At 41.1% G+C, this 21,998-nt stretch overlaps 1 protein-coding gene across 1 annotated transcript; it reads left to right on the forward strand.

The window, feature by feature from the left end:
* Positions 1-1,790: 1,790 nt before the first annotated feature.
* tgm2b (transglutaminase 2b) lies at positions 1,791-21,565 on the forward strand. Its single transcript, XM_084927984.1, has 14 exons — positions 1,791-4,522; positions 8,091-8,248; positions 11,311-11,490; positions 14,012-14,230; positions 14,734-14,852; positions 16,662-16,790; positions 16,884-17,061; positions 17,226-17,358; positions 17,657-17,760; positions 17,841-18,080; positions 18,568-18,843; positions 18,931-19,091; positions 19,251-19,387; positions 20,303-21,565. Exons 2-14 carry the CDS (start codon positions 8,239-8,241, stop codon positions 20,448-20,450), a joined length of 2,034 nt encoding a protein of 677 aa, XP_084784110.1. The 5' UTR covers positions 1,791-4,522; positions 8,091-8,238; the 3' UTR covers positions 20,451-21,565.
* Positions 21,566-21,998: the final 433 nt, after the last annotated feature.

The raw sequence follows: 21,998 nt of genomic DNA on the forward strand, positions 1-21,998 counted from the left end.
AGCCTGATGAATAACATTTGCTCTCTTCTCCCCGTCAGATAAGCTCATTTTTTGTTTTGTTTTTTAGGTTTGATTTGGGTTTATTTCAAGGGTTTAACCACTGTATCTTTCTTTTCAGATAAAATTCATGATTTATTTATTTATTTATTACTGTTGCACTTCATTATCTGTGTGGTCTCCCTGTTTTTTTTTTTTGTCTAAACTTGGACCTGGTTTGTGAAACTGAGGGCTTGTCCATTTTAAAATGGGCTAAAACTGGGTTCCTGGCCTGTTTTGGGTGACTATTAGAAAGGCTTATTTGTTGTCACTAGAGCAAGTCTGGGATATCCATATCGATTTGTGGGTTGGTGAAGAATGCACTAGTTTGGTCAGTCTTTTTGCTCATCTGGTTTATTTTCTTGTACAGCAGTTGGTTCTTTGTGAATGGTTTGGTGTTAGAATACGATTCGTCTGGTAGGTGTTTATATAATGGGTTTCATAGGTAACCTGTAGGAATCCACTGTGTTAGTGTAGTGTAGTGGGGAACGTGTGAACAACTCATTGTTTCCAGTTGCTTTTTTAAGCCACTGATTTAGAGTGTGTGAGAATGCCATACAAATAACTATCTGAATGCTAGGCTTGAGTTGGTTATTTCTTTTGTGAAAGAGCTTGTTTTGCTTTTTCAATTTAATTCAGTTTTGTTTATACTGTGTCAAATTACAACAACAGTTGTTTCAAGGCGCTATACATTGTTTGGTAAAAACCCTACAATGATACGAATAAAACAGAACGCCAGCAATCATATGACCCCTACGAGCAAACGCTTTGGCAACAGTGGGAAGGAAAAAAACTCCCTTTTAACAGGAAGAAACCTGCAGCAGAACCAGGGTCAGGGAGGGGCGGCCATCTGCCAAGGTCAGTTGGAGTGAGAGGAGAAAGACAGGACAAAAGACATGCTGTGGAAGAGAGCTGAGATTAATAATAAGTAATGATTCAGAGAGGTGTAAACACAATCAGTTATTAATTCATGTACTAACAGGGACTTGGAAGAGAGAGACCTAATGTTTAGTTATCCACATTCAACTGTTTTACTCTTTGGTGCAATTGTGGAAACTGTATTATTCTTTCTTTGTGATTTTTTTTATGTTTAAGTCATTTTGTTGATCTTCAGTTAGTTTTTTTCTTGTTTTGGAGCAGACGCAGTCTCTTAGGGGATGGGGTTTTGGGGGGATAACAGGTGGAGAGAAGCTGCAAAGAGGTGTGTAAGACTGCAACTCTGCTTCTTGGTCTCAACTCTGTATTGAGCAAACTGGTGGTAAAACAGATCACTTCCATAGAAAATGTTGGGGAACATGAGCCAACTGCTGCAACTAGTGAGTCACTAACAATGCAATATGAGAAAATGGGAACAAATGGGAGGTCTAAGAGTACAGATGATGGTGCGATGATAAGTGCACTCTTTTTCTTCAGTGTGCTGACTGACAAAGTTCAGGAGGCTTATGCTTCATATATATATATATGACATGATATCCTTGGGTGTTCTGAAAGGCACTATTTTCAAATAAAATCTGTATATATATATATATATATATATATATATATATATATATATATATATATATATATATATATATATATATATATATATATATATATATATATATATATATATATATATATATATATATATATATATATATATATATATATATATATATATATATATATATATATATATATCATGCAATAGTTGCCAATGTAAAGGAATGAATGTACTGCTCTTAAAGGAAAAAATAAGGTTTCTAGTAAATTGCAAGTAAAACTTACTACCCTAGTATCAGGTCATATTGTGTTCAAAAAGACATTTTTTTCCTGTTTCTCTGAATCTTACTGTGGTTGAATCTGGACACAAAGGTGACTATATTTTCATTTCCAATGGTTGTGTCCCTTCCTGGTAAAAAGAAAGTGGTGGTAAAGGTCTTGAGAGGCACTGGAGAACTGCTTAGTTTTGTCTTTGAATCCGTTCTCCTGTTCTATTAAAATATAAATGATGACTTTGGGATGTGTCCAGCACTACCTGTGGAGGGAGTCGGCATAATTCTGGGAAACAACCATGCTGGAGAAGGTGTGTGCTGTCTGAACATGAGATTGAGAGGTTTCCTCTTTGTACAGTAACTAGAGATATGTGTTGAAAAAACAAAGTGATAATAGGACATAGAAACTGTAGTTATTACAGTGTAGTTATCTGTCTCTTATCTATCTTTTTTGTAGTGAGTTGGTTCAGAAGCAGAAGTCTGATCCCCCTCTTAAGGTTTGTTTTGGACTCCTGCCCCTGCAAAAGTTTTTAAAAGTATAGCTCAAGGGTACTTTGTGCAGTCCAATGTCCTGGTGCGCAGATGACTTGTGCAAGGAGATATTAGATATTAGGAGAATATTGGTCATTTAAGTTGTGGTCCCTGTTAAATTCAGAGAAAGTTTCTTGAAAGTATCCTATGAGGGTGTAGCATTACATATAGGTGTCTGACAGACATGCAGATGGATCTACCATTATTTCTTTTGGTCTGGCGCAGGGTGCCGCCAGTGCATCGAGCCACCTGGGGGGCTCTTCAACTGGTGGGGGAGGTTGTTACATCTTGCAGGAGCTCTTCTCTCTTCAGGAACTCACTCTGCAGGAGGGGGAGATACAGGAGAGGTGGAGGAAGATCTCAGCCTGGGCGTCTATTGTCTTGTGTAGTCTGGAAGATGAGTGGATGACGGGGTGGGTGCAGTTTTCTCTGTGGTGGGGTCGGGTGGGCTGTCCCGGGCTCTGTGGGGCCAGGCGGCGCTGCTGTACTGGGCCCCGGTCCGGATGGGCCTGGGCCCCCTTTCCCTGGCAGGTTGCGGAGTATGGGGGTGCCTACTGGGGTCAGCGGGGGAGCTGGCCCCAGGGAGGGGTCACTTGCCCCTCCCTTCCTTCCCTCCCCATCTACAGCTGCCTCCCTCTTCCCGCTTCACCACAATCACCCACACATGCAGGGCCTTGGGGTAAAGGTGTGTCACCAGGGTGCAGGGGAGGCATCCCCCCCACTCTGTCCCCTTCTGGCTGCCTCTGCCTCAATTTTATCTCAATTTTACATTCACATTACTCACACTCTCATAACACATACAAATAGGATCTTGGGGGTGGGCACGCTACACGGACTCCAAATTACCATCAGGGTGTACACCTCACCCCTCAATTTTAAATACACGTAGACACTGAGGGCTATCAGGAAGGGCTATGCGCTTACCTGCTGCTCTCTGGCAGGTAGCTCCATGTCCTCCTGGGTTTTAAATGCACCTTAGAACACACATGCATCAACACTACATATGAGCGGGCGGAGGGAGGTTTGGAGTCTTCACACACCCCCGTTCTCTGCGGCCTGCTGGAGTGGGGGGCTAGGAGGAGGAGTTGGCCGTCCGACTGGGGTCTGGAATGTGGGGCCTCCCTGCTGCTGCGGAGTCGGGGCGGTCTGCATCTCTCCACCGCAGGGAAAAGGGTTACACCACCTGGGTCTGGGTGCAGTTTCCCCCTCCAGGGGCAAGGGTACCTTGACCCGGGGCTTAGAGTACGCTTGGGGAGTGTGATTGTGTGTATAGTGTCTCTTTATGTCTGTCTCCACGTTGGGTGAATGTTGAGTAATTGCATATGAGAGCATGAGGGTGGGAATGGATGTTTGTATCTGTGTGTGCCTGTATGTCTGTGTCTATATGTCAGGTTGGGTATCAGACGCCACCTCTCTGGGGACATCTCAGGCCCTCCAAGGTATGGAGGCCTATCTCCCCCCACCACTTCCCCTGCCAGTGGCAGACGCCCTCAGACATCGGTGCGTTGGTGGTTCTTTGTGTCCGGGGATGGGCGTCCAGGTACACACCAGCTCACTCCTTGGTGGCTGCTTATCGTGGCCTGGAGCCTGGGGCTCGCTCGGGCCACTTCGGGGTGGGGTGCCCTCGGCCTCTCTGCCTGGGGCTCGGTCACTCTGGCGCAGCTGGCTGCCGGCGGAGCTCCCGGGCACGTCACTGCAACCCCCCCTGGCTTCTGCTCCGCGGCTGCTGAGTGACCCCTCATCTGGGACTCTCCTCAGCTCTTTCTGGGATAGTGGCGCGGCTGCCCCTCTGTTGGTCTTCCTTGGTCTCTTGTGTTCTGGGGGCCTCTGGATGTCTGGAGTTTTGATCTCCTCCATACCTGCTTCATGCCCTGGTGGACGGGGCTGTGGCTCCCCACACCCTCTAACAGATCATTACATGTAGGAACCGTACATGCTCACAGGTGTACACACGGGTGCTCACACACACAAACTACACCCTTTTTGGCTCCTACCTTAAAGCACACTGTGTGCTGTCGATCTTACGTGCTGCACAATAATGTTTAATATTTAGTATTTACTGTTATATTCACATAGATCATCGTGATGTTGTTTATTCTATTGCTCTAGTCTTCTTCTGCTTGTTTTCTTTTTTTCTTTCTCAACAGGTGATCCAGGAAAAGAAAAAGAGGGGGGAAAAAAAGGACACAAAGACAAAGGTGATGAAGCAGATTTTCATTGTCTTTTCTCTCTATCTCTTTTCTCCTTTTTTTCCCCTCTCCTTCTGTTAACTTTCTTCTGAACTTTTCTTCTTGTTTTTCTTTCCCGTCCCCGAGTCCAGTCTGGCCTGATTACAATAACTTAGAATAAAAATAACTAATAAAGATCAAATAAACAATGAAAAAAAAATATATATAAGACCTTGGGCAGTTGACAGGTAAGTTAAACCAGTCCATAAGATCTAATCCTGATGTGTCGCATTACATAATAGATCTGCCATTTGGGTATTTAATCATGGACTGCATTGGCTTGCTGTCTCCCTCAAAGTCTGGTAACTTGTGCCAGGCAATCACTGTCAAGCAACTTAATCTTTGCATTTCATTGCAGCCAAATCAGTGGTAAAAACATTACCATCCACAAACCTAAGGTACTCTAGAGCGCTTCCACCAAACAGTTGTTTCTTTGCCGCTCGGATGAAGGTAAGCGCCAACAACAGGTTTCATTGATCAGTTTTTTTTCTAATACCTTATCACAGCTCATTGAGCACTATATAGATGTTAGAGATGCTCAACACATCAAGCAACGCTTTTACTGCGTTTTCCCTGATAAGAGAGAACAGCTGGAGAAAGCGATACAACACATGCTAGATAACAGAACAAAAAACTCCAAATCCAGCTGGATATCTCTGTTTACTAGTTAAAAAAAAAAACAAATTCCACATTTAGACAGATTTCAGAAAGCTAAACACTGTTACAAAAGCAGATGTGTTTCCGTTGCCATTCATGGAATTGCGTTGACCAGGTTGGTTTAGCCAAATTTGTGAGTAAATTTAAGGATGCTGGCAGGTCCCTCTGTTTCCTAGAGCCGAGCCGCTCTAATAACATTAACCAGTCTCACTTCCTACAAGGTGATGCCTTTTGGTTTGCGCGTAATATCCCAGCAACATTCCAGTGGCTTATGAACCATGTGGTGACTATTCTCTCTGATTGTACTGCGTAACTTGATGATATGGTCATATGATTAACGGAAAAACATCTGCAGGCAACATGTGTATTGTTTGACTGTCAATTTGGCCAAATGTGAGTTTTCTATTGCTACTGTTACCTGTCTGGGATAAGTTGTTTGTCTAGTGGTAGCAAAAGTCCTCAAAGACAGAACTTAGCATGACGGGGTATTGCAGAAGCTTCTCTGCAGCAGTTGCAAATTGCATTGACCCTCAATGACCTCTTGAGTTCAAAAGTTATGGTTTTTGAAAATGTCAAAGCTCTCTTGCATTCCTCACCTATATTGGCAGCTGATATGACATGTTTTTGATTTTTTTTTTCCTTTTCAATGTGTTTCAGTTGAAATATTTGATTCGGAGATGTGTATCTTGGATCTGTCAGAGTGTATACTGACTGTAATCCCCTTACTTTTTGTGTTCCCTCCAGCCCTGCTGTACTTGTGATTCTGTGATTAATTTTCCCAAATTGATACACATGTCAAGGCCACATGTGAATTTTTAAAGGCTGGAACACAGAACTCCCAGCTGTGTAAGAAAGTGTTTCCAACATCTCTTATTTTCTTCTGCTAATGAAGTTTAAGGCAGAACCTACACTCAAAATGTAAAACATCTGGATGATGTAGGAAACACAGTAAACAAACAAGCAAATAAATAAATTAATGCTTTGTTTACTGGATAAAAAGGTGGAGTTCTAGATTATCAAAAATACCTGAATTTCATTCATCACAGCTAAAGCATAAACTTCTTGGAGGTTGTGTTAGAACAGTTAACCACACAACCAGCCATATTGTGGCATGTTGGGAACAGTTCGTTGTAATCTCCTGCCTTGGAACACAGTTTGTTGTTGAGTTTAAGGGAATTGTGTTTACTGTGCCTGTTATAGTTATGCAGCTGTTATAGTTGTGTTACTGCCAACACTACAGTGCTCTTTTATGGTTTACAAGTGTTGTTGAAAAGAGATGTTGCGCCATCGGTGAAGCTTTTGCAGGGTTAATGACCACCTTGGAACTGCAGTGTTAAAGTGTACATGAAACACTTTATGTATTAAGGCTAATTTACAACACGGAGCAACTCTTAAAAAAAAAATGCAGTTTAAATCTAGCTTCAGTGTTAACTCTATGATGATTTTTTTAGAGTAGGGTTCTATGGTATAAATTAGCATTAACACATGAACTGCTTAATGCCACCTTAAATGCAGGGGCTGTCGTGTCACCTGAAGCTCAGGTGTTTCTGTTCTTACCTTAGTAACTCCTAACCTCACCACAATATTCTTAGTCTGAACATTCATGCCCCAAATGCTCCAGAGGACATGAAAACTACAAACATGGCAGAAAAGTCTAAATCTGTCACCCCAAATTGTAGCTGTGACACTTACTGCTGCACACCTGCCAATCAAAACAGCCATGTCCCTAACAATATCATCCATGTGGAGGGTTAGAAAAGCCAGCCAGCCTATGATGGGAGAAATTAGACTTAAACTGTTTAAAATATGTGTAAAATATGCCTTTTAAAGCTATAAATGTAGACATTTTAACATAGGAGTCTATAGGCACTGATTCGGATTTGCTGTTAGCTTCAGGTGGTCTTTATAGGAATTGCAGTTTTCTGGCATTTCTTCAATACCTTTATTTTTCAGCTGGTTTCGGAGGCTGTTGCTTAACTGGGAGGGTGTAGGGGGATTGGTAATATTCAAAATATCAATTTCAAGCAACCCGAGTTTTATGAAAAACACTGAAAAATGTTCACAGGTCAAATTAGTTTACAACTGTGGACAGCAATAGACTTATTTTTCAATATGTGTGCGAGTCAACCTCGGTTAAACAAAATCTGCACAAACGGAAAGGGAGAAGGGGTTTGATGTATAAAAACAAAAGCTGGCAATTTTGAAAAAAAAAAAAAAAAAAACAGAGTGTGTATTGTGCTAAAATGCATTCTGGAGAAAATAAATGATGCATTGCCATGACTTAATAACTCCTCTCTGTGGAAATTCCAGAGAATTCTGAGAAGACTTGAAGGGGAAAAAATGCAAATTTGTCTGACCGCTGACTGAACTGCTGTTATGTATTTTTTTTCAACCTACAATCTTTGTTTAGATTGGCAAAGGTTATCTTCTGAGGAAATCTCACAAACATTATCAGATGATGACAACATATTTCCCCAAACGTTTTATCAGTCAATTGGCTTACAACCCTGTTTAAAAGATGATTAGATGAAGCTGCCATGGTCTCTGTTACCTGCTCAACTTCTTTGTTATATATATGCTGCCTGAAGCTGTATTAATTTTTCTCTCTTTTTTAAATGTTTTTGAAACTTTTTAAATACGATAGCTCGTAGTGCACTCGGTAATCTGCTGTTGTTTTCCAGTAAACCATGCTGATCACTGCGAAATCACTACAGCACTTTACTATTCGTTCAGCCTACTTGACATAGGGTGTGTAATGAATCACTGAAGAAGTATAGTAGTTCTTCTGTGTGTGTGTGCGTGTGCGTGTGTGTTTTTGTAGCAGGCGCTCACTATTGGTCTTAGCTAAGCTCTCTCTCTCTCTCTCTCTCTCGCTCTCCAGGGGAGGGTCACGTCACACCCACTACCAGACTGTCAAACACAACGAGGACTACAAATAGGGCAGAGAGCAACAGAGAGACACATAAAATTCCTCTCTCAGCTGAAGACTGCCTGAATACACAGTTTGGTCAACGAGCACAGAAATAGTCATGGCTCAAGGTAAGTTGTGTGGTGCCTCCTTACTAATTTATGGTGATGTTATCTTTTGCACGAAGAGGTCTTTAATAAGTAGAATCTGTTAGAAATAGTTAAGACCTTACTCAGTATTAAAAAAAATATCAATATTGTTACATGTGTTGTTTTGAGTCATTCATTCAGGTCAGCATGGGTGTTCATTATTATCCCACTATGTCTATGTTAATGTGACTGTGATGTTTAGTTGCAGATTTTTGTAGAGAAGTGCATGTTTAGGAGGTGAAACTTTCACTCTTAGCCTCTTGCTGTTACTAACAATGCTGCAGGCACGGTGCCAAAGATTTCCACTGCTGTCTGAAGTCATCACTATTCACTTCAGCACCGTACTGCTGGAGTAAATAGTGATGTCCCATTTTCATCAAGGATCTGAAGATCTAAAAAAATGTTTCACCTTTATATTTGAGAAGATGATTGCCTTCCAAGGTCCCTAACACTTAATAATAGCAGCTGAGAGCAGCTGGTGCTTCCACTACTTAACCAGTGCTATCTTTATAGGCTCACAGAGGACCGAGAAAGAATTCGGATGGTGCTGCTAAGAAATTCATAACTCCACAAACAGCATGTCATGTCTGTTTAATAGGAATCCCCAATAATTCAAAAACAAAAAAAGTTGCCCACCTGTGTGTGAAGTCAAACACCGCAACATACCAAAAATATCTGTGGAGGGCAGCTGGACACTTTAATAGCAGCCTAACCGTCTGCCAGCGCACCTCCGAACAAATTGTAGTTGGTCATGCTTACACTAACTTCTTATAAATAAGCAACATTTGTTTTCCATATGCTGAATGTGCACAGAGCATTTATTTAAATCTGAATGAACTTTTGAAGGAGAACCTCAGTCAACATGGGTGTCTCCTTGAAGACTGAAAAGTTCTTTAACTTCAGAGTGTTTTTCCTTGTTTATTTTTCCAGGATTTTAAACAGTGTCGACTGTACCAGCTCATGCACACTTGTCCCCTGCTAGATTTTGTGTAATTTTCCTTATGAGGCTCATAGTGGCCTCAGTGATGCTAACCATGATCCACACATCACCGGGGGGACTGTGGCATGTGGCTCATGGTTGGTAGACTGGAAGTGGAGAGTGGGTGTGTTCAGTATGTAAAGGTTAGAAAAGAAGGGAGGGTCGAAGCTTAGGAATGGCCCATGCAGTTTAAAATGGAGTGCTGTCCTTATAATTTACGCAACCCTGCAGGATAAACTGCAACCCAGTGACATGCATTCAGTTTGGCTTCACACCACACATGCATACCATATGGCATACCAAAGCTGCTCCGTTTTAAATGAAACATTATGTTCAATTACGGGAGCAAATCAAAATACTTGCCTTTTGTACTATCAATGTAGCCACAACAAGCCTCCAAAGCCCTGCAGAGAGGATGATGTCAGTTCCCCACTGCACCATTAGCCTGTTGTCTCTAAAGGTTTAAGGTGACAGACATCCATGTGTTATTAATCTAAGTAATTGTTTTCGCATTGTGTAAGCTGAGGGCATGTTTTATTGGACTTTCTTGTCTCCAGATGGCTCCTATATAACTTGACATAATAATTGTGCTTCAGTGCAATGCTTACATTTTTTTTTTTTCAAATATGTGTTGATTGGTTTGGGATCATGAACAGACTAAACAGAAAAGCCCTCATTATGCTCTGACTACACTCTCCAGCTGTGTCAGAATACACTGCACTAACGTGTCTTCAGTTAAGACCGGACTAAGTTCAAGATCAGTAAAACATCAGAGCCATGCCAAATACTGAGGAATGAGCCCCTATGGATTTCATGTAAAACCGCAGGAACTTTTTCTAGTCGAGCCTTTGTTTACTTAAGTCTCTCCTAGCCCTGTGACTACCACCTCATGTCTGTTTCAAGCATTATGTTTGCAAGGAATAATACATAGGGAGAGGCTAACATGACATGTCACAGTGCAGATGACCAGTGGTTACACAGCAGCAAGAGAATCTCTGAGTCATCATATAGGTGGGCCTTTAATCAAAGGGTGGGATTCTTTAAGTTACAAAGGACACTGGAGCGTGAAGGGAGTGACTGTCTGGGTTTAGCTTCTGGTAAATTAATACAGGAAGATCTGTCAGATAATATCATCCTTGAATGTTGGAAAAGACAGAGCATCCTACAGTCTGCAGTTTAATTTCAAAGTGAAGTGATCACAAGTAGAAGGAACAAACAAAGCAGTTGTTTTATGTTTTTTAGATTATGTGCCACATCCACAGCTGCGACACAGGAAATCCAGACCTTGTTAACTGCACTTTTTCAGTTAACTGATCATTTTTTAAAAAGTATTTGTTGGACATTTTTGATTTTATTAGAGTTCCCGATGTCCTACACAGCAAATAGGTTTCATAAAGCTTCCACTTTTTTGCAACATTGCATGTGCTCCATATGCATAGAGGTATATTTTTTCCTATCATTATAAGAAACAAGGACATGACTAATGAGCTAAAACATGTCTATGCTTCACAAATCTAAATGATTATTCTGGTCTAAAAACCCAACTTTTTGGGTCAGCATTGAGAGAAATTAGTAGGTAAGAGATGTTTTTAGAAGTAAAAATTGTAATTATGGATATGTCAGTATTGTTTAATATAAATAGCATTTACACTGTATAGTTTCTGTCAGCAGTTGTGTAGTAGCTGTGTGTGTACTCAGCTAAATGTGCTGCAGACAGTGTTTGCTTATTGCAAATATATTATATGCAGATACTCTTTTAAGCGTATAATAATAATAATAGCTAACTTACTGCATTTGTGAAGCTTTCATAAAACATGCTGCAAAATTTACAGCAGTCAGTAAGATTTTACGTAGACAAAATTATTACATAAATTACTACATAAAAAATAAGAGGGTTTTTTTGGGGGGGAGGGGGTTGTTTTTTTCTTGATCTGCATTTTTATAATGAATAATAGAAACTCTCATTACCAAGATGGTTCTTTATAGACTATACTGCATATTTGAAATACTACTTAAATACTTTCTTTTTTATTCATGTTTTTTCCCCTCCCTCTCTCCATTTTAGCTCTGGACATCGATCGCTGGAACTTGGAGTGCGAGTTCAACAACACTGACCATCGCACCGATCTCAATGGCATTGATCGTCTCATTGTGAGGAGAGGCCAGCCTTTCTCAGTCAGCCTGTACCTTCGCTCTGGAAGCTACCAGCCAGGAGTCAGCTCACTTGATTGTGTTGCAGAAACAGGTACTGCTCCTGATTCTTGTATTATAATATTTATATCATATACATGTGTTCTTTTATAAAGTTTATATGGTCTGTATCAAAACAATTGGAAAATTGAATGAATAAAACTTTCCCTACACAATAGGAATAGGAAAAGCATTGTGTCCTCTCATTCAGGAAGTTAGCAGCAACTTGAAACTACCTATTACCATGTGTTTATGCTGTCACTATTTTCATTGTTGCCTATTCAAGAATGAGAAGGGAAAGAAACAAAAACGTTTATGGAAAGGGAAGTCATGTTCCCGTCTTCAGCGATCAGCAATAGTGCAACACCCTTTTCACACTGGGCTCAGTTACAGTAGCTGAAAGATGTTTCCATTTCTATCCTCTATGACCTTAGTTGTTATTCTTTGCAGCCCTAGAAACTGCATCTTAAATTTTTTGCAGTACAAACAGTGAAAGCTCTCTGTCTCTTGTCCTCTTCTAATATTTGGATAAGACTCTTATGAAGAGCATGATAAGTCAACTTGTTGCACACCATCGAATGTAACTCTTTAAACAGGAAATGTTGCTCGCCAAGAGGAAAGCGTGTGTATAATCACAGATAATGATATCAGCCTTTGAAAATCGAATGTGTTTTAATGGATAAGAGCGGCACCGTTCATCCCCCCCCAGTGTGTGAGCCAAAAGCTTGCCCTTGCTTTAGCTGGCTGAGTGGGAGATGTCAAAGAGTTGGCTCTGTGGATTAAAGTGAACACAAATGATTTTAAATTCGTTTAACACAGCAGAATTTAGGAATGAATTACTAATCTATTATGATATCCACAAATCAGAAGACATACCAAAGATTACTAGAATAAACTTGATAAGGGCTGAGAATACTGTAAGTTTACATTCCCTAGCTACGACTGTTTCACTAGGATCTCTGCCTCTTCTTTCAGACTCAGACTTCTAACTACAGGGAGTGCAGAATTATTAGGCAAGTTGTATTTTTGAGGAATAATTTTATTATTGAACAACAACCATGTTCTCAATGAACCCACAAAACTCATTAATATCAAAGCTGAATGTTTTTGGAAGTAGTTTTTAGTTTGTTTTTAGTTTTAGCTATTTTAGGGGGATATCTGTGTGTGCAGGTGACTATTACTGTGCATAATTATTAGGCAACTTAACAAAAAACAAATATATACCCATTTCAATCATTTATTTTTACCAGTGAAACCAATATAACATCTCCACATTCACAAATATACGTTTCTGACATTCAAAAACAAAACAAAAACAAATCAGCGACCAATATAGCCACCTTTCTTTGCAAGGACACTCAAAAGCCTGCCATCCATGGATTCTGTCAGTGTTTTGATCTGTTCACCATCAACATTGCGTGCAGCAGCAACCACAGCCTCCCAGACACTGTTCAGAGAGGTGTACTGTTTTCCCTCCTTGTAAATCTCACATTTGATGATGGACCACAGGTTCTCAATGGGGTTCAGATCAGGTGAACAAGGAGGCCATGTCATTAGTTTTTCTTCTTTTATACCCTTTCTTGCCAGCCACGCTGTGGAGTACTTGGACGCGTGTGATGGAGCATTGTCCTGCATGAAAATCACGTTTTTCTTGAAGGATGCAGACTTCTTCCTGTACCACTGCTTGAAGAAGGTGTCTTCCAGAAACTGGCAGTAGGACTGGGAGTTGAGCTTGACTCCATCCTCAACCCGAAAAGGCCCCACAAGCTCATCTTTGATGATACCAGCCCAAACCAGTACTCCACCTCCACCTTGCTGGCGTCTGAGTCGGACTGGAGCTCTCTGCCCTTTACCAATCCAGCCACGGGCCCATCCATCTGGCCCATCAAGACTCACTCTCATTTCATCAGTCCATAAAACCTTAGAAAAATCAGTCTTGAGATATTTCTTGGCCCAGTCTTGACGTTTCAGCTTGTGTGTCTTGTTCAGTGGTGGTCGTCTTTCAGCCTTTCTGACCTTGGCCATGTCTCTGAGTATTGCACACCTTGTGCTTTTGGGCACTCCAGTGATGTTGCAGCTCTGAAATATGGCCAAACTGGTGGCAAGTGGCATCTTGGCAGCTGCACGCTTGACTTTTCTCAGTTCATGGGCAGTTATTTGGCGCCTTGGTTTTTCCACACGCTTCTTGCGACCCTGTTGACTATTTTGAATGAAACGCTTGATTGTTCGATGATCACGCTTCAGAAGCTTTGCAATTTTGAGACTGCTGCATCCCTCTGCAAGATATCTCACTATTTTTGACTTTTCTGAGCCTGTCAAGTCCTTCTTTTGACCCATTTTGCCAAAGGAAAGGACGTTGCCTAATAATTATGCACACCTGATATACGGTGTTGATGTCATTAGACCACACCCCTTCTCATTACAGAGATGCACATCACCTAATATGCTTAATTGGTAGTAGGCTTTCGAGCCTATACAGCTTGGAGTAAGACAACATGCATGCAGAGGATGGTGTGGACAAAATACTCATTTGCCTAATAATTCTGCACTCCCTGTATATTTGGGGTTTCATGCAGGTCCTCAACCCTCTGAACAGTATGGCACCAGGGCCTCTTTTGGTCTGTCTGCTAGCATTGACACTTCCTGCTGGAGTGCTGCTGTCACCAGTCCACCTGGAGAAATGGTGGCCCTGTCGATCTGCTCTGCACCAGATGCGCCTATAGGCCGCTACACCCTGACCCTGGGGCACTCTGCGAGGATCGAGTTCATCCTGCTCTTCAATCCCTGGTGTCCAGGTGGGTAAACAGAAGCTGTCACGCAAGGGGCTCTTGTTAAGACTCACTTTGATGATCATGTTTCACACTAGAGTGGTGTTGGTGCAGGAACTTTTCAGATGCACGAGTGAAGAGACCATTTAAGGGAACGGTTGCATAGTCAAACAACTATGTTGTGATTTTTAAGCAATAGTTCAGCCTTGAGCTGAATATTCCTTTGTTGGAATAGTTTTGAAGCACTGGATTGAAAGTGAATGAAAGAGAAAGATTGAAAAAGAGGATTATAGACAGAAGACAGCTGTAACATGTCAGCTACTTCACTTGTGTTTACTTTTGAGCCGAGCTAGCACTAACCTTTCCAGCAGCAGCCTGTAGTCTTTCCTTTGGTACATAATAGTATTTTACACTCTTGTGTGTTCAATAGGCAGTTTCCAATAGTTAAAGACCAGCAGTACATCATTTACACCCTAGTTAGGACATGTATTAAGGCATGTATTAATGTTTGTAATGTCTCTTGGCAACAGGTGATGCAGTATACATGGACAACAAGGAGAATTTGGCAGAGTATGTCTTAGCTCAGGATGGGATCATCTTTCGAGGAGCCTACAAACATCCCATACCCACTCCCTGGAATTTCGGACAGGTGCCAGCAACAACACTGACACAATCAGCCTGCCTACATTATCCACATAATCAGTTATATAAGTTCACACAGTGCCAGAGCGGTGAGGGAGTGAACCGCACTCATTCTGATAACAGAAAAATACATCTACTTGTGAAAGAATTAATGAAATGCTACATACCAAAAAAAAACATAACTCTAAAAATTGGATGGTGGATACATAAAGAGGGTGGACGGCATGATAAAGTAGTATTTTCTTTAGTATGATCCTGAGAGCCAGAAGATAATGTTTTCCTATTCTGAATTTTTAAGCACTCCCTTTCTACAATTCAGTTTCCAGAGGACAGTTTCCCTTCTTCCCTTATCACAGAAATTAGGATCATTTGTTACTTTGATGGACTGTCTACTCTTAAAGAATCTCTCCTAACCTATTGAACTGGCTGTAACTGGGACCTGGTACATTCAGATGCTAGGGTATTCGGATCATGCCATGAACACAGATATTTCAGCCCAGTTTCAATAGAGTTGATTTCTAGTGAAAAGACTCCTATTTCCCCGACTAGATATTGTAATGAAAAACTTCAGAGCCCTAACTCAGCAGTGCCCAAGCTTTTCTGCGCCTCGGACCGGTTTGTGTCCGACAATATATATTGTTGTGTTACAACAAAATAAAACCAGTGGAGGTACCAAAAAGAAGAAGATTTATTCATAACACAGGGGAAAAGACCCAGGGAAACTGAGTTAACAATAAAACTGATAAAAAAAACCCAATAAAAACCCTGAAAATCATGAATTTCACACCCAAGCCTCAACTCTTGCTGCCTGGTAATGAGTTTGTACTTGCTCAGCCAACTCGAATTCTGTTTTCTATTTTCCTTTGAGCTTTCACTTTACTGTTATAATATCAGCCTCTTGCACCTGGCAACTCATCCCCAGACAGCTATACGTCTGACTCCCCTTCTACAAATGAGAGCTGGAAGTCCTGCTGTCCACTACAAAGACACTGAATAAAAGTTTTGTTTTGAAAGTGCTAAAATTACTGTAAATTTCTGAGCTCTTGGTAAAATGAAGACAAGAATGTAATAATGAAGAACAAATTTTTAACAAAAGAATAATAATATCAGATCACTTAACCTCCTTTGTGGCAATAAAATGCAGCATCAATAGAAAGCCCAGGATGTCCTCTTTACACTGCAGTAGGCCTGAGATACAACACATATACTTTGGTTGATGTATAGGTCTCAAACTTGCATCCCTCACAGAGGGCAAGAATGAATTGTTGAGTGTTAGGAGGTTAATGGATGGTGCGTTCCATCAGTTTTTCCATGTCGTGACTCTTCAAAAGCTGGTATCTCTTCCTCTGAGTTTTTACCTTCCTGCTTTAATGCCTGAATATCCTCCACATCATGCCCTGCCAGAAATCAGTCTGATTCCCCTTTAAAATTCTGAGTGAAGTCCCTTTAGTCCTCTGCTTCCTGAAGTATGGACATAGGTTGAATTTGAAGGCAGTAAGCCCTGCTGTCCACTACAAAGTATACTTTAAATCACTGTAAATGTGATTTTTAGCAGCAGAAGCACAATATCTGCAAAAATAAAGGATCATAACCCTTCCTTGTTATAAAATGTGGAAGCGTTAATGCCCGTCATTCTGAATGAAAACAGTATTGTATATAAATGATTGGGTATGCTCAAAGTTTTGACTTGCATTGTATTTCAGATTTGTTGTATTTATGTATTTTTATAAAGCATGTGCCTGCCATGACATGCCTAGTTTTGTTATTTTTCCGCTCACACTTAATCTGCAGTTATGTGTCTTATGTTGCGGTACAGTTTGAAAGTGGAATCCTGGATGTCTGTCTGAGGATTCTCGATATGAATCCTAAATATCTGAAAAATCCTGGCAAGGACTGCTCAGGGAGAAGAAATCCCATTTACGTGTCCAGAGTGCTGAGTGCTATGGTTTGTCCTTTTGACTTCTCGATATTCTTTCATTTTGAGAGAGTATTGTTTCTCTTTGTTAATTTTTATAGACACGTTTCTTTTGCCTGGCAGGTGAATTGCAATGATGACAAAGGGGTGTTGCTGGGAAAATGGACAGGTGACTATGAAGGAGGCGTCAGCCCCATGTTATGGAGGGGAAGTGTGGAAATCCTGCGCAACTGGGACACACAAGCCTGTCAGCCTGTTCGCTATGGACAGTGCTGGGTGTTTGCTGCAGTGGCCTGCTCAGGTAAGATAGCACAGAGCCAGGCTTGGTAGCCTATCTCTAAAAACCGCTTGCTTAGACTCAAGCAGACAAAACATTATATCCTACATATAAGCACATATTTATGATATGCATTTTGTTCATCTTTTAAATATGATAATACTTAAGTTATTGTTAAACCCTGTCAGTTTCCAGGGCCCTGGGCATCCCCTGCCGACTTGTGACCAACTATCTGTCTGCACATGACACCAACAGCAACCTGGTGATTGAACGCTATGTCAATGAAAATGGAGAACTCATTCAATCCAAAGAAATGATCTGGTGAGAACTCTTTTAAGTTGACTCACAAATGGTGGGACAGCTCACAGATTCAATTTAAATCACTGATTATCTTGAAATGAGAGAATCCACAGGCTATACTCATCGTGAATCTGTTGTGTCATGGGGCAAGTGTGAAGACCTGAGTTACTTTGGTTAGGGCAGCTGGGTCTGGAGTAATGAAGAGGTGTGGCAAGGGTGGCCATAATGTTTTTGCATGTGATGCATGGTTGTAATACATATAACCATGCAGTATGTTTCTATTATGCTATCCAGCTTATGGTATGCATTGTATCTACAGGAACTATCACTGCTGGGTAGAGAACTGGATGACTAGACCTGACCTTAAATCTGACTTTAATGGTTGGCAGGCCTATGACCCCACGCCTCAGGAGAAGAGTGAAGGTAAGAAAGACTGTCCATCAAAAGCATGTTGTTTTATCAAGTAACGTGCTCACCGTGTCTTTCCCCCCCGTTTCCCTCAGGGGTGTACTGCTGTGGCCCCATCCCTGTCAGAGCCATTAAGGAAGGTGAGCTCACGCTCAAGTACGATACCCCCTTTGTCTTTGCTGAGGTCAATGCTGATGTGATCACATTCATGAAGAAGAAGGATGGCAGCACATCGAAAGTTTCTTCCAACGCACTCGTTGGCCAAAAGATCAGCACCAAGAGTGTGGGCAGTGATGCCAGAGAGGACATCACTCATCTCTACAAATACCCTGAAGGTAGATCAAACTTTTAGCACTCCAGCTGAATCAAATTTTGAAAAAAATAGATATTTACCCAAGATGTACTATTTAAACATTTGTTTGCAATGCATAGAAGGATTTACCACGCACGCCTCATCCAACATGGTCTCACATGTTTGCATTCATTGCACTTTTGCCCAGTTTTTCACCAGCTGTAACATATCTTCTCATTTTGCATTGTATAGTTTTTACACACACCGTAAGTGTGCGTGGAAATCATTCTCTCATACCTGTAGGTAAAACCAGGGTCACTTTCTAGCTACATTCCTGAATTGCTTATCAGTGTTTGCATTCCCCCTATTGTACATAAAGTCAACTCAGAACACCCTTAGGCTCATTTACTCCTACACACACTTTATCACTTTGGTTCAAATATACTGTAAAAATTGATTATACAGCATGGCAAGGCATATGGGTCGAGGCTTCTGTTATTTAAGCCATGATGTCGCTTCAATACTCACAGGATCCGCTGAAGAGCGGGAGGCTTTTAAGAAAGCTGACCACCAAAACAAGCTGCTCCAGCAGCAGCAGAATCAAGGCCTGCACCTCAATATCAAGGTGACATCAGATATGAGGAAGGGCTGTGACTTTGATGTGTTTGCTGTGGTTACTAACAACACACAAAGTGAGAAGAAGTGCCGCCTGTTGTTTGGATCCTGCGCGCTGTCCTATAATGGGTTTATGGGAGGGAACTGCGGCTTCAAAGATCTACTCAATGTTGAGCTTTCCCCTGGAGGAGGTAAGTAAGCTCACCGCTGATAGAGAAGGTCAGTACAGACTTTTCTTTTCACTGTAAGTTTAAAATATAATGTCTACGTCCTTCCAGAGAGGAAAGTTCCACTAAGGCTGAACTACTCCAAATACGGTGGTCAGATCACTGAGGACAACTTAATCCGTCTGGCAGCTCTGCTGCTGGACTATACCACCGGAGATACAACACTGGCAGTGAGAAATGTTGTACTGGACAACCCTGAAATCAAAGTCAGGGTGAGTAGCAAGATATGTGACAAAATACAAACTTTTGGGGTCTTTAAAACCCTGAAGTGACCTGAATGATAATCAATGTCATGCATGATTGTTATGAGATAAGCAGCATTATGAGCTTCATCTGAGAGTGATCATAATTTTTGGCCTGTTTCTGAACAGATCCTGGGAGAACCAAAGGAGAATCGGAAGCTGGCTGCAGAGATCACCCTTCAAAACCCTCTGCCAGAGAGACTGGAGAACTGCTGCTTCAGCATCGAAGGGGCCAACCTGACAGGGGGAGGCATCATTACTGAGAGGTCATTAAGCCATTAAGATATTTGTCTTTTTTCAAGACAACCTTTTAAAAATTATTACTGTCCGTAATGGAAATGTTACTTCCCAATTTGAATTATGAATTATGAGATTTGTGTCATATTGTTTCACGTTTTGCTGCCAAGTCTCAGTTTAGCACCCGAATGTCTGGCTGAATGTGCTGTTGTTTAGTCAGGACAGGAGGTCACTGGAGCAGGCAGGAGAGAAAATAAACTACCAAATGGATTCCTTATGATTGCTCAACAGAAGAAGATAGGAGGAGTATCTCCTCATTGAGTGTTTGAACAGTGTCCAATAATTTACTTTACATAAATCCAGCTTTGTGTTTCTGACTCCATGACTGATGAGCAATGTGCCTGCTATTTTTTTTACCACGACTATGTTTGGCCAAACTCTTCAGAGCAATTCAAACACTTCAACTCCAACTGCACCACTGCCATAAATAGTCACAAGTAAACGGAGCTTGCAAAGAAAAGCGTCTGGACTTCTTTAAGTTACTTGAAGACGTTTCACCTCTCATCCGGGAAGCTTCTTCAGTTCTAAGGTCAAATGGTGGAGAGTCCCAGAGTCTGGACTCATTTGACCTTAGAACTGAAGAAGCTTCTCGGATGAGAGGTGAAACGTCTTCAAGTAACTTAAAGAAGTCCAGACGCTTTTCTTTGCAAGCTCCTTTGACTACGATGACCTGGATGACTGAGAACCTTCACAGACAGTCACAAGTAAAATAATTTCTGCAAAATAATTTCCCCCAGGGATTAATAAAGTATTCTGATTCTGATTCTGAAGTATCATGGTTTGTTTGACAGCAGGAATTATTGAAATGTCTACGCAATCACAGGACTGTGATATAAACCTTCTGGTGTTGCCTCAAAAGTAATATTTAAACCTTTTTCCTGCAGGCTGGGACCAGTGGGACCTGGGGAAGATGCCAAGGTGAAAATCTACTTCACACCCACCCATTCTGGACTGAGAAAGCTGGTGGTTGACTTCGACAGTAACAAGCTGTGTCATGTCAAGGGCTACAGAAACGTGATTATTGGAAAATAAAACCTTTCAATGTCCGTAATCCATTAAATGGAATTATTCTTATTCTTTTTATTCAGACCTGACATTTAAAGATTAGACAATGAATCAAGTTTAGTGCCTTTCTGCTCCAGTGCTTTCTTACTGTCTCCTCTCTTGTTTATTAGGGATTACTATGTGGATATATACTTTAGTCTGAGCCCAGTTTTTTTTTACTGTGATTTATGAATGCTTTGTACTCACCGATGCCAGCCACAGTCTGATGATTTTAGGTATTATGTGTTATTTGACAAAATTAAAAATCTTGTTTGCCAGTCAGTAACAGCCTTTGTTTCCATGTGACTATGCAATGTGTAGGTTTTTGTTTGCGTATTATATGACAGCCAACACATTTGGACTAACTAAAGCAAAGGCAATATGGAGGAGCTGTGTTTATGATGCTTTTTCTCTTGTTTATATACAGTAAATATTTCCCTGGCTAATCACAGCCAATCCTGAATATTTTATTTTACTCATGGGATCCATTTCCACATGCACACTGTGACTCTGCAAATATTCCTTTTATGGTAGCATCTCTGTCCCCAGTAAACATGCCGGCATTAGTTCCCTGTATGTACTGAGATTACAAATGAATACTTCAAACACACTTTGGAAGCTAATCTTTTGTCTCCTAACACATTACATCATTTAACGACCCTGTGTTATTACTGCAATGAAAGCTTTACTTAAAACAAAGATCATCATAATCTCCTCTCACTTATAAGTCCTTCATCACTGATTATACTCAGACTGAGCTGTGGAATATTCTGCAAGTTACTACATGCCAGTTTCCTTTATATTCTTTTCTTAATTCCTCTGTAGTCAGAGAGACAAAAAAGACAGTTGATTAACTTTAAAAATTAACTTTCAGCCCCATTTCTCATGCACCTCTTTTTCCATGTCTACTTTGGCTCCTGTAGCTGAGCTCTCTGGCACCTGTTCCCTTTCATCTGCCTCTCAAGGCTCCAGTGTTTATCCTCCAAATACTTCTAAATGACCAGAGAGGGCTCTAGCTTTATGACACAATTATCAATTATCATTGTATTAGACAACTGCAGATCACAGTGCCGAACTGGAACACAGCCACAGACCTGTAAAGCTTATTCACCATTTAACAGTGCAAGATACCACAGATATATCTCAAATATGCTACAAGCTCATATCACGAGCAGGCTGAACTCTTTCATTTGTGCCGTGCATTTAAAGAAAGCATCAGTATTCCTGTTTTTTCTTCCCTCTAAAGGCACGAGTGCATGGAAGTGTCTCTGCATGTTTGTGACTTACTGCATTTCAAAGCTTGGAGGAAGCAGTGCTCTCTGCTGGTCAGGGAGATAAACTGTTAAGAAAAAGAAAGCCTGCAAAGCTTTTGAAGAATGCACTGTTTGTGTTGCACAGTAGCTGGCAGCACAACACAATCTGTCAGCCGTTTGTGGCAGCTCGGAATATAATACAATGCACGGGGGAAATCCTTTGTTTATCCCGTCTACAAATGTGTCAGCTTATACACCGTAAAACGTGACTGTATGCTCCAAA

The sequence above is a fragment of the Perissodus microlepis genome, chromosome 5 (assembly GCF_051167445.1).
Source record: "Perissodus microlepis isolate ML-2025 ecotype Zambia chromosome 5, ASM5116744v1, whole genome shotgun sequence".
In the NCBI taxonomy this organism is placed as follows: domain Eukaryota; kingdom Metazoa; phylum Chordata; class Actinopteri; order Cichliformes; family Cichlidae; genus Perissodus; species Perissodus microlepis.